Source organism: Asterias rubens, chromosome 20 (assembly GCF_902459465.1).
Source record: "Asterias rubens chromosome 20, eAstRub1.3, whole genome shotgun sequence".
Lineage (NCBI taxonomy): Eukaryota > Metazoa > Echinodermata > Asteroidea > Forcipulatida > Asteriidae > Asterias > Asterias rubens.
This window is the reverse complement of record NC_047081.1, coordinates 9,194,395-9,210,565: the sequence shown is the minus strand read 5'-3', so window position 1 is coordinate 9,210,565 and position 16,171 is coordinate 9,194,395. Positions and strand designations below refer to the sequence as shown.

Sequence of the window (16,171 nt, the reverse complement as noted above, 5' to 3'; positions counted from 1 at the left end):
TACAATGTATACGTGACGCATCGATAATCCCATCTTCACAGGTAAAAACACCAATCCCTTGTTATGTCAACACATGTACATTCCAGGTAGTTATTGTTGGGTATTGCATAATATTCTCTAAAGCATGGAGGTATGGAGCAATTGCTCCATGCTTTAGCATTGCTCCATGCTTCAAGAAGGCACTGGACACGATTGGTAGTTCTTAAAATAAGTTTTAGAAAAAAAAATCTTACTTGGTACAACGAGCAATGGAGAGCTATAATAATAGTCAAAGTGAGAAACGGCTCTCTTAAGGAGGTAGTCTTTAAGAAAGGGGCAATCTCACTCAAATATTAAAAGATTTCAGGCCTGAAGCCTTTCAGAGGCGTCTAAAAGCATACAAGTGTGTGCAACAATAGGTGTTTTTCTTCTTTCAGTATTCTCCTGCAACTGCGATAAACAATAACTGACTCAAAATGTTCACAGATTTGTCATTATCTGCATATCTTTAGATACAATTTGTACACCAAGTAAGAATAATGGTCTTTGAAAATAACCAAAGGTGTGTGACATGAAAACAAAATTGGTCGCGACGCAAAATGACGGTCGGGTGGGACGAAGCCAAAATATTAATAAGAGCCTACATAGCATAAAGTCAACAAAGTCTCTGTGTTTTCGCCATAATATAGTCTTTTCTCGCACGGGGTTCTTTGCTAGAATAATGATTAATAGATGTTAAATTTAAGCTTCGCTTCTTTGAGAGTCCTTGTATTCACAATCAGATGTCAACAGACAATACACTTGTTTTTTGGATGGTTATAGGTCGACTTTTTGTTTATAGTCACACTGAAATTATTGAAAAAACAATTATTTTCTATTTTCATCCCTCCTCAGGCTGCGCTTGCTGACGTAATTTTCTTCGTCACCATGGAGTGGTTCGAAAAGCCATCTTATGCCAACAAGGAACTGGGAAAACTACCCAATGCTGGTGGGACTGAGAGATCGTTTAGCAGAAAACGAACTCGCTGAGCATCTTAAAGAGCGCCCCCAAGCGTACTGGATTCACGATTAACAAAACGATGAAGAACGATTCTGCGGGGGGGGGGGGGGGGAGTGTTGCCAAATTTGTTCGTGTTCACATTAATGACGTAAATTACACTCTAATTATAGGTCCCATGTGTTTAACGTCTTCATACTAACCAACATAATTTGAACTGTTTTCTCAATAAAAGTAGACATTGTTTTCAACTTTAAGTTTCACAGAAGACTTTTATTGTATCTTTGTTGATAAGCTGTGCCTATACACATCAGCATTAAAATACTACGACAGTTACTGATAACTGCTTAGTGTGGCACATTCACCCCTATGTTTCGTACTGTCTTTTGCTGATTAAGTTGTAATATATTTGAGGTTGAACAAACTGTGAGCATTAATAATTAGTATACTGTTATTACATGTAGACCTATTGTCATTTTGACCTGAGTTGAATTCCAAATGTTATATTTAAAACAATTTTTTGACAATAAAATGCATATCTATATTATCTACATATCTATCTAATACATGTGAGACAGCAAGGGGGGGGGGGGGTGGGTTGGAAATAGTTTATACGGGTGTACCTACCCTTTCACTTACTCAAAACTCAAAAATAACAATTAGTAAGAAAACAAAAAATCAATAAAGCTTCTTGTAACATTTTGAGTTATTTAATGGCGTATGTTACAATAAACGTAACTCGTTTACTGCAGCGTTCAGTCCAATCAAGATTCAAGGTCCAGCTTCAAGAGCTGCTTAAGCAGCAAAAAGGCATATTGCTTAACAAAATTTCTAACAAGCATGAGCAGGATACCAGGCACAATTAAATCGTACATGTCGAACAATGTTATTTGGCTGGTAACCTTATTCTGGAAAGCATTATTATTTTGTTGGGCTTAGCTTCTTTTTGTGCTTACTCTTTACACATTAGACCCTGTTCATGGTTGTTCATCATAGTTAGTCTATATAGGACGCGTCGGTCTTGCAGCGAGATATTCAGAGAGGCCTTTATCGGCAGAGATGCGAGTTCGGAGGGCTGCTAACTTGGGATATTTATCCAAGTTCTTGTCGGTGTATTTTAGATTCTCCAGACTTTCCATGGCGGTGTGAAAATTCAGATCAGCAAGAGAGATCTGTCAACAACAAAATAAACCAAAAGACAATGTTTAAATTGCTATTGCCGGGTCCAAGCGCCCTCTATAGGTTAGCTATATTAATATTAACAGTTTAACAAATAACTGTATTGGCTATCAAGCAATCAGGGCCCAATTTCATGGCTCTGCTTACCACAGAGTTCTGCGCTTACGGTACCATTGTGGCACACAATTATTCTATGATAACGTAAGCGCATAATTTTGCGGTAAGCAGAGCCATGAAATTGGGCCCAGCTCACACACGGATCTAGATCCCTGTCATACAATGTCATTAATATCATAAACTCAGGTCGGTTTATTTTCCAAAACCACTCAGCACATTGTTATGGGATTACTCTTCATGAGTAAAACCTTTAAAGGCAGTGGACACTATTGGTAATTACTCAAAATAATTAATGGCAAAAAACCTGTTGATTGTATAAAACATTGTGAGAAACGGATCCCTCTGAAGTGGCGTAGTTTTCGAGAAAGAACTTAATTTTCCACGATTTTGATTTCGAGACCTCAAGTTTAGAATTTGAGGTCTCGAAATCAAGCATCTGAAAGCACACAACTTATCTCTCAACTTTAATGATCGATTGAGCTCAAATTTTCACAAGTTTGTTATTTTATGCATATTTATGTTGAGATACACCAAGTGAGAAGACTGGTCTTTGACAATTACCAATAGTGTCCAGTGTATTTAAGTGATGGAGAGTATAGCAAAAGCCCTGTTTATTTAATTCACTGTTCACTGTTAATTCAAAATGCAACGCCCTGGAGGAGTCAAAGTCCGTCATATCCCTGACCGGAGGGGGTTGGGGGGGGGGGGTCCGGTCCCTGAGTGTAACTTTTTTGTTGAGAGTCTGATTTTGTCACTCTCATTACGTGCACAAATTGTATATAGGAATACAGACTAACCCAGATCTAACCCTCGGGTATTAAGTGGGGCTTTTGTTCTTCGTACAGCAGGCTTCCAGCTGACAGCCTGTGCTCACAAGGTTTCTGTGGGTTCCAACACTTTTCCCCATCTGCTCATTAAACCTTCTAGCTTACTATGGAGCAAATGGCTATTTGAACCGTCCAACATGGTGTGCAATTCCTGGGGTTGCTCCCTATAAACTAAGACTATCAAAACAGAGTTTCCTTGTGACGTGATGTCCGCATTACCCCCAAAGCAAAGACACACCCACCTTATCACCAACGAAGAACCCATCTCCCTCCCCATTCTTGCACAGCGCATCTTCAAGAAACTTCATGAAACCCTGAACTTTTCCATCAAAGAGCTCCTTCTGCTTTGCTATCTAAGGAGATAAATAAGAAGACACATCAAAGATTTAGAATGATTTATCCCCAGCTGAAAAACGCGAAGGTTTAAAATTTTGACGCGCGTACATCATGGTAGATCATCATTGCGAACTTACGGTGCCCCTGAAGGGACATCGAACATACACATTACGTAAAGCAGATCTTACCACGTAAAGCTTTAATTGCCATACACTTTCAGAGTCAATACCATACGTATACAGATCCCTTAAGTCCTCACCTGAGCTGCTTCGTCTGGCATAAAAACTGTCTCGATAAGAGGGGTCCAAATATCGCTAACAACGCCAACAACTTGGTCAATTAGTGCGGCCTCCCAACTGCTAGAACCGTAATACCCTGAAAGACAAAGACACAAAAAAAGGTCAACTTGGCATTTCTCATCATAGTGCAAACTCACTGTGTGATCGATCACCGAATACTTAAATAGGGTAATCAATCAATGATTTAACCATGGCGGCCCCCGCAGTGCCAGTCTCGCGAGTTTTGAACTTTTTTGGGTCACACGTACGTAGGCCTTCATCGCTTTTTAACCACCCAGTGGAGGAAAGTTAGGGTGCGTTCGATTAGCTTCCCTGGTCGACCCCGCGGTGCTCAATCGGGTGAGCCCATGTAAAGAGCTAATCGAACGATCACTCACCCTCTAGTGGTGACGTCATGCACCCAAGACCAGCCCCAGGTGACCCATTGCACAAGCCGGGCACTTGGGGTTGACCCGGTGAGCCCCAGGATTTACGTCAACTTACCGGGGGAAGATCGGGGTCGACCCGGGGAAGGTAATCGAACGCACCCATAATTTGAGCAGTTGAAGGGGTCGCAATGTTCGAATTCGCGCAGACTTGCTTACCAATTACCAATAGTGTCCAGTGCCTTTAAAATAATCAAACAGTTCCCTAAAACTCTTTAAGTTATACTTGTCCACTTTTATATGATCTGGGATCCATGAGAGAGCAGTAGTTTTTTGGGTTCATTCTCGAATTAATTACTTACATATAGGAAACAAGAAATAATTGTTAATAAATATACTTACCAAACTCTCTAGCGAGGTAAGAATTAATAGCTGCACTGTCAACGAGTTGCTTGCCGTCTACATCAAATACAGGAAGTTGTCCACAAGGAAGCTCTGCATTAAAAAAAAAACAATTATAGTCAGACAAATATTTAAACTATTAAACAGTCTTCCTTTTTGTGTGTGTGATCAACCTTTTTACAATTTAGGTTCAATGCGGTTTTTTTTTGAGTCAACGGGAGTGTGTTCATATATCATTTAGAAACAATTAAATCAGCTGTTGCGTTTTTAAAGGATTTTTTCGATAACAGTCTAATCGAAAATGACTTTATTCCAAAGTGAAACACTTCTAATCAGAAACAAAAATACTATGAACTTTATATCCAGTACGTTTTCTGACTATCATTAAACAATGTACGATACCTTTTGGCGGTTAGAATTGTTTGCTATAACAATAGGGCCCGTCGAGCTATATGAACACAACTTTTTAAATAATCCCCCAAAAAGTTATTTGTTGCGCACAATTAGTTTTAGAATCCTCCTGAACTAAAAAACAATAAAAAAATAAAATTGTCACTTACTTTTCTTATATTCATCAGTATACTGTTCCAGTGAGATCCGTACATCTTCGAATTTCTTGCCGGCCAAAGCTAACAGCATACGTGTGACCTCTCCGCGGCCACGAACATCAAAATATTCTAACTTGTAAGACGCCATTTTGATTGTTTTCTTCGTCAAATGATGATGTTCTCTTGTTGGTACTAAAGTGGGGGTAATGGGTGTGTCGATGTTGGGCTAGGGCTATTATTGTGAAAAAGAGTGCTGGCACATTCCGTTGCGATATCGTACACGTGTAACACAATACAAGAGCCATGTACAGTGTATAATAGATGATCTTTACACAACGTATTACGTGACGCAACACTAATCACATCTTCAAACGTCAGGTCAAAAAACCAATCCCTTGTCAACACATGTACATTCCAGGTATTGCTGGTCATTGCATAATAATCTCTTAAAGGATCCGGTGTGGCGCTTTCAACTTTCCGCTGTGTTCAGTTTTCCGAATGACCAAATACGGTAGCATTACGTCATGAGATGCCTGCGCACAGCAAGCGAAAATAGTCAATTTTTAGTGCCGTATTGAGCCATCCGTTACCCTCCGGTAGCTGTCATGGCGGCGTCCACGAGTCGAGTACAACTAGCGGCAAACGCGTGGATCGTATGAGTTTTTTTTTTTATGCAAGCAGAGTGTGACCTGCGCCTAAAGTTGTGCCCATGAATACATGTAACGATGGGGCCAAGAGATTATGTGACTACACAGAAAAGAATCGTAATATAAACAATTTGGGGTCACTGCTGAGAGAACTACAGTACTCGCCAGGGTACTCGCGGCGGTATCTGACAGGTCACCCGGAAAACTGAACACGCCGGAAAGCTAAAACCGTTCGAACAACGTGCTGATATGTCCGACTACGTCACCCGGAAAACTGAACACGGCGGAAGACTGAAACCGCCACACCGGGTACTTTTTCAAAATGTCCACGGATTTACATTAAACTTACAGGGTGTTATTTCTACCACCATGGTTTGAAGATAATGACAGCGGAAAGCTTCCCTTCAAATATTACTTACTGAGGTCTCGTAGTTATTGAGAATTGAGTAAAACAAGTCACAAAATAATTTTCGCCTGAGTAAGACGAAAATGATTTCAGCATGTAAAAACATATTAACAAGTTAATATGATATAATACCAAAACATACCATAACTGGTTGATAAGTTTTGACAATTATTACCAATAGTGTCCAGGTCTTTAAAACTGATCCCACAATAATAGGCTTAAAAGATAACCCCATAATGACAACTACACACACAGGTTATGCATGTAAATTAATGGCAACGGGTTTCAACATAATAAAGTACGGAACTCTGGACGTGCCATTCGATATATTGAGATCCCGATACTGTACTCTGCAGACGACGACGCCACCTTGACTTCAGATAACGTCACCCTGGGATGGTTGATCTTGGGATGACGACATCCTTAAGTAAGATGTCATCTTCCTACTGCAAAAAAAAAACTGTGGTGTTAAAATTTACACCATTGGCCTAGGTGTTATACCGAACAGAAAATCAAAATTAACATCAATAGGATGTTAAAAATGACACAAATGTAATTGTTTTTAAAGACAAAGCATGTTATTTTAACACCCTATTGTGCAAATTGTGATCCTTTTGTTTGTATCTATGTGTTGCAACACCCATGGTGTTAAATTAACACCCCTGTTTGTGTTGCGATAACTTCTATTCTTACGATGTCGAGAGTAAAAGGTCGATTTCCCCGAGATACATTATCTCAGCGTGATGCAAATCCTGAAAATGTCGACAACCAAAGATAAATCATCATGGGAAAGAAGCTGTACTTTCAGGATAAAAGGGACATCTCAAGATGTCGTCATCTTACGTTTATGATGGCGTCATTCTGCAATAAATTACTTAAGGATCTCAATAAAGTCGGATGGCACCTCCAGACCTCCGTAAACATCGTCATTACTGGACGGCAAAAATGTTGTGCTCCTCTCCACAGTGCCACTTCACGTTACACAAACCAAAACCCACTGTCAATACATTACATGTATGGGTATTTTGATGTGAACAATATGAGGGCCCATTGAGTTTTACATCCACATGGACACACCACTCCCTATTAAAGGCATTGGACACTATTGGTAATTACTCAAAATAATTATTAGCACAAAACCTTAATTTTTATTGGTATCAAGTAATGGAGAGAGGTTGGTAGTATAAAAACATTGTGAGAAACGGCTCCCTCTGAAGTGGAGACATGTCTACCGGACGGTTTTTGCATAGCCCCGGACACAACTGCATATGCAAAAGTGTCTGGAGCGGACAGTATTGCATGGCGGACACAATTGCATCTGACATCGGCATAGATCCATATCACCAAGAAAGAAGATAGCAAGCTAGATTGATCATGAGAATGCGTTTGATGGCAGGAGACAGACTCCTCTACCCTATGTAAGACCTTTATTAAAGTTGTTATCAAGTGACGCCCCAGACGTCATAGATACGACATTCTAACGTATTCAAATTATGACATGTACAAAACAATAATTGCAAGAATAAAAAAAGCATGTTTCCGTCGTAAGATCTAAGGTAAGTGGTCAACACTTACAATACAAATCACGACAGTTCACGTGGTGACGTAAAGTGACGTCACCTCAACTTTGATCTATGTACATGTATACGTACCAAGAATCAACTCAGACGTGTACTTAGTACGTGTATACGACTTCAACAACGGCCAGTATCTGTTATGTGATTTTACTTGATACGTGACGGCGTAGTGTATGGCCGACCAAGCCTCTTACATAACGATTTTCACTGTGCTATGTTTCGTTCGCAAGATATCGGTTAGGTGTTTGGTCAAAGGTCAAAGGTTAGACGTGGTGCCCCTTTAATGTGATGTCAAGTGACCGTGACAGGCCATGACGTCATTATGACGTTACCTTTAAGGACACAACACCATGCAGCTACGCCAAGTGTGAATAATATCTGAGGTTGTAAATTGTTTAATGACCAATGTGTCGTACAGAAAAGTTCATCGACCAAAATGCGATTTGTGATTGAACTTAACATGGAAAAAAAAAGACAAAGCAGAACAAATCGAAGTCCAGATGCCGGCAATTTAATGAGTAGATTTATTAGACAAACTTTAAGGGTAATCTAACTCTGTCCCAAGTACAAGCTTAAAATATTTTATAGATAAAACAAAAACAAACATAGTATTAATTTCTCAACATTTCAGTTATAGTTTCGGTTCGTGACATAAACAAATTGCACCATCATTATAGATTATAATACAAGCAGAATACGGAGTCCCTTATGTGCTACGACGCGTTTTTTCTTCACATGGACGCGTTTCTCTTTCACCTGGTAAGAGAGAAACAGTTCCACGACCTAAAAAACGCAACATGGCACTAATGGGCTTCCGTATGTATCTGTTTTTAACAGACGTTTTAATTCGTGAATTTAAAAAAAAATGGCACCCATTACTTTAGTTTGTATTCACACGCAACAAATTAATATAAAGCGGATAGACATTCCGATTAAATATAGCCCTTAATTTGATCCTCATTTCTTGCAATCTTAATGAAAAGGATATTTACTTTTGGCCGTCATCATTTGAAGACCTTTTCTATAAATGTATCATTTGTATAAAATAGCAATTAATATAACACAACCGAGATTACGGGGTATAGCAGTGTCCAAGTGAAATGAGACAGGCATGTGAGTACCTATCCAAGAAAGAAGAGGAAAAGATAAAAACCGGGCAAGAAAAAAACACCGTAAGGATAATATTCCGATAGGTATTTTTGTACACAGAAAGTGAAGAACAAAAGAGAGGAAAATCAAATCCTCAATAAAGAGGAAATCAGCTTAAAAGAGGAAATTTCACATGCCTGAATAGACCGTTTTCGAAAACACGCAGGCTTTTAGGTTAGGGCTCCGGCTTGGAAACCGTCAGCCTGATTATGGAAAGTGCACGTTTTCTAAATAACCGACAGAGCCTAAGCCCAAAGCCCAAGCCCAGCACCATGGTTTCACAAAGGGCCATGGTACTCTGATTAAAAATCACTTTGATATTATCTGAATATACATAATAGGAAGAATTACAATTTAAAGAAGCATCCTTTCCGCTTCTGCCACCTCGTGCAGAAAACACCTATTTCAGGGAAATTATGTAATCTTATAACACCAAAATCTTCTTTTTAATTGGCATTTTTGCAAAGTACATCAAATATTTTTTTGTCTGAGTATTTATGAATATTTTATGTCTGAAGATTGACTCAGAACGCTCGATCGAGTCCCGTCACAATTAGTCTTGGCCCAAGACGATAATGATTGATTCATAGTCGATAGGAGTCTACTTACGCTCAGTTGTATATCGCTAAAGCGCACCCTCTTATGATTTAACCAACTTGACCGGCTCGCTCGGCACTATATCGGTCACTGGTCGTCTTGGGCCAAGACTACACTCACAATGTGATGAATGATTGTTGAGCAGACTGGCACCATTACGTATCACAACATAGGACTCGAACTGCCTCTCTAGCTACCGGGCAACCTCGGTAGTCTAGTTGGTAAGACACTGCTCTAGAATTGCAAGGGTCGTGGGTTCGAATCCCACCCAAGTAACATGCCTGTGATATTTGTTCACAGGACTCGGGAAAGTACTGAGTATACAGAGCTAACACAAATCGGTGTGAGGGTAAAAACCAAAAACTAATATCACAACTTCGTTTCGTTAACATTCATTTCTGGAATAAATGTTGTTTCAGTGTTTTTAGTTATTCAGAAGACAGCAAAGGCAGATAGCACACAGCGCCATCATGCAACATGCGTCGTCAGCGTCTTGTTTATCTTGCCGTCTTTGCGCTGCTGAGTTATCCACGACAAGGATGGTCTGAGCAGGGGGCTGTTGTTGGTACCCATGTTGCGCTGGGTACCCTCCACCTTGTTGTTGAGGGTACCCATACCCAGGCTGTTGTTGGAAGGCTGGCTTGGGATAGCCTCCCTGGTGGTGGGCTCCGGGTGGTGGGTATGGTCCTGGTTGCTGCTGGTGGGGGGCCGGGTATGCACCTTGTGGTGGTGGGTAGGTGCCTTGGTGTCCGGGTTGGGGTGGCGGGTAACTTCCTTGGTGTCCGGGTTGGGGTGGCGGGTAGGCAGGAGCTGTCTGCTCGTATGGGGGTGGAGGCTCACCCATGATTCTAGAGTCTGCCAACACAAAATGTCAAAAGGCACGGATCTGCAATACAAATGAAAAACCTGAAGAATTGAATATCAACATCACACGAATGAGTCATAATAATACGAGCTTTTTCATTATTGTTATTAAAAAGAACACAGTCAAAGGCTCAATTGAGTTTAAACAACAGAGATTTGTAAAAATATAGTTAAAAGATACAGAAAACGCATTAAGAAATTTAATAAGACCCATCTATCCCTTTCCACTACAAATTTGTAAGCCCCCCCCCAAAAAAAAATAATAATATTGAAAAGTTATTAAAATACTATCCTATAGACAGATTTGAGCGCCAAATAAAATGACACAGTATAAACAGATTATGACACAATATACAAACAAAATATTTAGACAACAGGCCCTCAAAATATTCTATACTAGACAGATTTGAGAGCAAAACAAAAATAACCCAGTATTCAGTAACAAAATATTACACATATAGTCCCCTATATAGTAACAGAATAATTATGTTGTACTATAGGCCCTCAAAATACTCTATTCAAGACAGATTTGAGAGCAAAATAAAAAGGACACATGCAGTAACAAAATATTACAAAATAGTAACAGAACACTGCTGTGGACTATAGACCCTCATAATATTACTGTCCTTACTAAACAGATTTGAGAGCCAAATAACAAAGGACACAGTAACAAATTAACTGTTACACAATAATTACTGTAACAGTTGTACTATAGACCCCAATTCTACACTAGACAGATTTAAGAGCAAAATAGAAAGGACACAGTAACAAAATATTACACGACATGGTTATACGTTGTTTTTTCTAATTAGTAATATCCCCCTTTGTGAGTTCAGTTTGACAGAAGATCATCTAAAACATACATCAACAAACAACAAACAACACAAACAAACAGCAACAACAAACAACAGCAGTAGGCTATGCTTTGCTTTCAGCCTTTCACCATACATGACTGTATCAATAATGGTGCCCTACAGACATGGAATCCCATTAGATAAAATGGAATCCATTATTAACTATGTTAATAACGTACAGTTGGTCCCTACAGTATTGATTGCCGGACGTTTGTTGCGCTGAGGACGTTACATTACATGGGGGTATAGTACCTGCATATGTCACGCTATGGAAGCTGGTGGCTGATTTGATCCCATAATTCCTCCGTCCATGATTTAGATAACTCTAATCAATATCATCTTACCTTAAGATATCCTCCTTTAAGCACAGGTCTTGCCGGATCAAACAGGGGGGTACGTGGGTTCTCTCTATATGGTTCGAATCACGATTATCACAAAGTGTATCATTCAGTTGACTACCACACAGTTTCCCTAGCGAACACCCACCGTCGCTTTTCAACACAGTATTCCTATAGTGATTACACTACGCAAAACGCCTATGTCGTCTATGCGTTAATTTGAAAGCCAACATGTAAAAAGACCTTTGCTCCCCACTCTGTCGTTACAGGCAACCAAGCCGAGCTCGCCGTATATAAACTCACTCTTCAGAACTGGTTAATTTACGAAAAACGACAAGTATAAAAACGCAGGTTTTTTTCTTTCAGTGTGGGGTCATCCATTTTGACCTATTGGCAATGATTGCACAAAACAAACAACCACTGTGCTATATAGATCCGGGTCTCGTGATGGTAACAACCGTGTGACGTCAAACAAAGCCCCATTTTGCAAAGAAACTCATTGTTGTATGTGGATAATGTCTGGAAATAACTCTGAGTAAATACTTCGCTTGACAGCTCATGATGTAGACTAGGATTCATATTCTCAGTGCTAGGATTAGGTCATAACTTTTACCAACAAAAGGAAGAAGAAAAACTGTTTGACGGTTCCGAAGAAGATTCTGGTCTAGCTACTTGCAGAACATCAGTTGCAAAGGCCTATAGGATTATGATTTTGTTCCATATCTCTGATAACGAGTTATAAAAGCAATTAATATGGTTTATCAAACCGGGTGTTGTTAAAAAAAATAAAACAAAGTTTAATTTTGTCCTTTAGGCCTTAAGATTTTTACGCGGATGAAATGGATAGCTGATAGATCGTGTGAGTTACCGGTATCAAAATCCGGATCATAGAGATAGGCATGACTTGATGCTAATTTTAACAGTTCTTATTCCTTTCACAACAAGCCTTGAAGGTATGGTCACAATGACAATCATGTAATTTATAATATCAAAAAAACACGTGACTACAGTAGGGCGCCCTCTTGGTTAAAGATCAACCTATGCAGAGGAAGCTCCTTGGTAGACTGCAGGGCCCTGGCCCCTGTCTTTATCTGATGCAGGATAAAGACGGCTACCTGCTTTTCAGAACAGTGATTTCATTGGAAGACGATCAGAGCATACTGATCGAAACGTCGAGTTGAAACCAACGGTTCTTTTCAGAACCACCCCAACTTGTTAGAGATAGCAGTCATTACATGGTGTTACCGCAAACCTTTCTATATAATAATCATTTCATTGGATAAAATGCAGTGACAAAGCTATTTATATCTATGCTAATGAGAAGGTAGCTCATTGGTAGCCTCAACATCTGACGTCACACTTCGATTTGTCGAGGCTCGTCAGAGAGTGGCCTCTAGCGTAGGTCAGTCCCCGTCCATCTTCACTTTTCACCTAGATTCACATGCAGACGACTGCAAGTGCAGCTGCCAAACGTCACCTCGGACCAATCAAAACACAGACACAGAAAGTTTACGTCACTGTACATCTATCCAATGAAATCGTTGTATCCAATGAAATCACTGGTTCTGAAAAGTATTTTAATGTTGCGCTTTACTGGCGAAAAGCTAAGCAAAAATTTAGTCGGGCACCAGCCACAACAATACAAACTGAATGTAATTTGGGCCGATAACCTGTTTCTACTAAGCAATACAAGACTTTTAGAAATTTTGCCCTGGGCCTCATGACTTTAAATTCACGCGAGCCTTGAAGTGTGACGTCAGATGATCAAACTTGGGTTTGCACCTTAGCGCTTTGCATACCTGCGTGGATTACGGCAAAATCAGGTAGCGCTGTTGTTTTTTCTTTTATAACATCCTCTGAAGAGTTAACATCGTGGTCTGGACATGAAATAGCTATCGGCTTTGAGACTCAACTTGCCGGCAAAGCTTCGTTTCCCTTTCCAATTATCAAACACTAAACTTGTAGCAGTCTTCTGAGATATCCTTTCCCCATTCATTAACAAAAGATACTTCTCAAATTATTGTCTGACGTTACGCAATGAATCTAATCAGAAATATCATGTAAATCTTTAAATTGTTTTTCTTAGGTTTCCTTACTTTCCATTTTACTAAACTTGTAAACTATAATTAAGTCTGGGCAAGCTGGAACCACTACTGGCAGCAGTCAGTTTATATTAGTCATAATTATATGCCACCCTTTTTGGAATCGTGTAGTCGGGTTCCTAGAGTCAAATGGCTAGACGTCGGTTCTTAAAGAAAGGTACCCGCTACTAATGATTCAATTTCACGAGTCTTTGTTGAAACATTTTTTGTTGGGGGGAAGAACAAAACCGGTACGAAGAGACGATACGGTTTAGTTACCGAAGAGCTCCCAGACTTAACTGACTGCTTCAAACGCATTATGGTTTGTGTGTCAAGTGTCCCAAGGTAAGAATTTATTGGGCTTATCAGAAGAGGAAGCATGACATTATAAACATGTTATTATAATTATTTTATATAGACACATATTCAAGTACATCTAAGCCATAGTGACAGTCTGTTCGAATGTATCTTGGCACGAAGCATGCATAATGTAAGCATAATATTGAGGAACATTGGGGCAGAGTTACGCTAAACTGAGCACTAGAAGTTCAGTATTGTTCCGCCAATTACTAGAACAGGAAGCACGACATATTTATAAACATGTTACGATAATGATTATTTAGCAGACACATAATGCATGCATAATGGGTGCGTTCGTTTAGCTTCCCTGGGTCGACCCCGGTCTGCCCCGTTGCGTTCGAATAGCTTTGACGTCATTCTAGGGGCTCACCCGGGTCAGCCCCCAGTGCGCTGCTCGTGGAGTGGGTCACTTGGGGGTGACCTGAGGTGCATGCCGTTACCACGAGAGGGCGAGTGTGATCGTTCGTTTAGCTCTTGTCAGGGGCTCACCCACGTCTAAACATAAAGAACCTAGGTTTTTATGTCTGTGGGCTCACCCGAGTGAGCACTGCGGGGTCGACCCAGGGAAGCTAAACGAACGCACCCATAGCAAGCCTCCACTGGGGCAGAGTTGTGCTAAAATGTTGGGCACAAGAAGTTCACAGGTCCGCCAATAATAATTATAACAGTAAGCACGACATTTCATGTCAAACACGACAAACATGTAGTTTCATAAACTTGGGTATGATCCATGGCTTTACGGCAGATACAGGTTAGTGGCTTCAGACCGACACTGAGCAACTTTGACAAGTAATATCAGTATAAGACCGCCATCATTAGGGCCGATACCAGCACGTTAATCCGGAGGTCGCAGGTTCAGGTCCCGTTCTACCTCATTTTTTTTATTTAACACCTTAATAAGCGGGATTTAATGGACATAGACATTTTTGTTTTGGTTCTTTCAGATGGGGAGCTTGGTGAACGATCGTGATAGTGACGACCACTCTTTGGATGGTTCAACTCTCAACACAACGCCCTCAATCGGTACCCGGCAACCAACTTGATTGGTCGAGAATCAACCGTAAACATGTTACCCTGTACTACTGTGGAGTCCTTCCAGCGTGGAAACATAAACATACCAAAGCGAGTAGCACCGGTTCCTCCACTTTCGATACCGGCTCGTCAATTACTAGCGGGTGGCGCTCATTATGAAAACCTCCCGTTATTAAGCCCTAGACTATTCCAGAAACAGACCTACCCTCCGGTATCTCAACAGCAAGCACCGATAACCAAGAGACTCTTGAAATCTCGCAATTCTGCCGAGCCGCATCAGCCAGTGTCAAAGTTCAACAAAAAAAGTCGATCCTCACCGTGTATCACATCAGACCTGATGTGTAAATCTCCTTCTGGGCGTGAAAGCCCAATACCGCCCTCTTGTGCTCGACAATTGGTCCACAGAGCGTTTTCTACTAACAACCTTGTCATGCCCACAGCTCAACCCTACAGGGCGAGGGTCAGACATAAAAGTATGGATGAAAGAACGCAGTTTCACGGAGATGAAGAACTAGTACCGAGGAAGACAAAGGGAAAACAAGAGCTTCATAAAAACCCAAGATCCCCGCTCAAAAATGCGTCAAAGTTTGTCTTCCCGCCACTTGCAAACCCCGCTGCTGTGAACGCTCACCCGAGTTATCCAGCTAAACACAGATGCCGCTCTTACTCCGGACCTTTTGACTCTGAGCATCAATTCCGAGTTAGAAAATCATCCTTTACTGGTCAACAACTACTTCGGAACCAAGCTGGACAGCGTAAGGTTTCAGCCCCGGTAATTATGGTCGATTCGGCGCCATTTCCACATTCACACCAAAAGCCGATCACGACACAGCCACAGAGATCCATCAGAGCGCCCCCACCGACCAGTCCAAAACCTACTAAAAAGTCTTTCAGTTTCCCACGAAACGATACCAAACAAGATGTGATTGGTCCTCCTCCGAACAAACAGGCAGATAAGAAAAGTGACGTCATCAGACTTCAGCCAGTAATACTCGACTTGGAAAATTTCGGTATAAATAAAGACCAAGCAAAAACAGAGAGTCAACCGGCGAATCGTCAGCAGATAAGAATTCTCGAGAGACCGAGGTTGAGAGACCCCAACAGAAAGACTTCGGATAGTGAAGCAAAGACAGATCGGAGAGACAGCAAGACTCATGGGAAAGAGGTTGTGATTATTAGAGATAGGAAAAGTGGCGCTCAGGTCGATTCAGAAGATG

General features: G+C 40.7%; 2 protein-coding genes across 2 annotated transcripts; both read right to left on the bottom strand.

Annotated features, from left to right (window-relative positions):
- Window positions 1-1,542: 1,542 nt before the first annotated feature.
- Window positions 1,543-5,317, bottom strand: LOC117304098 (S-crystallin SL11-like). The gene is made up of 5 exons (XM_033788600.1): window positions 5,062-5,317; window positions 4,502-4,594; window positions 3,695-3,810; window positions 3,342-3,452; window positions 1,543-2,148 (listed from the first exon to the last, which is right to left on the bottom strand). The coding sequence occupies exons 1-5, from the start codon at window positions 5,195-5,197 to the stop codon at window positions 1,978-1,980; spliced, it is 627 nt and encodes a 208-aa protein (XP_033644491.1). The 5' UTR covers window positions 5,198-5,317; the 3' UTR covers window positions 1,543-1,977.
- A 4,399-nt stretch (window positions 5,318-9,716) lies between these two features.
- On the bottom strand, window positions 9,717-11,892 carry LOC117304066 (cysteine-rich and transmembrane domain-containing protein 1-like). Its single transcript, XM_033788558.1, has 2 exons — window positions 11,488-11,892; window positions 9,717-10,311 (listed from the first exon to the last, which is right to left on the bottom strand). Exon 2 carries the CDS (start codon window positions 10,267-10,269, stop codon window positions 9,850-9,852), a length of 420 nt encoding a protein of 139 aa, XP_033644449.1. The 5' UTR covers window positions 10,270-10,311; window positions 11,488-11,892; the 3' UTR covers window positions 9,717-9,849.
- Window positions 11,893-16,171: the final 4,279 nt, after the last annotated feature.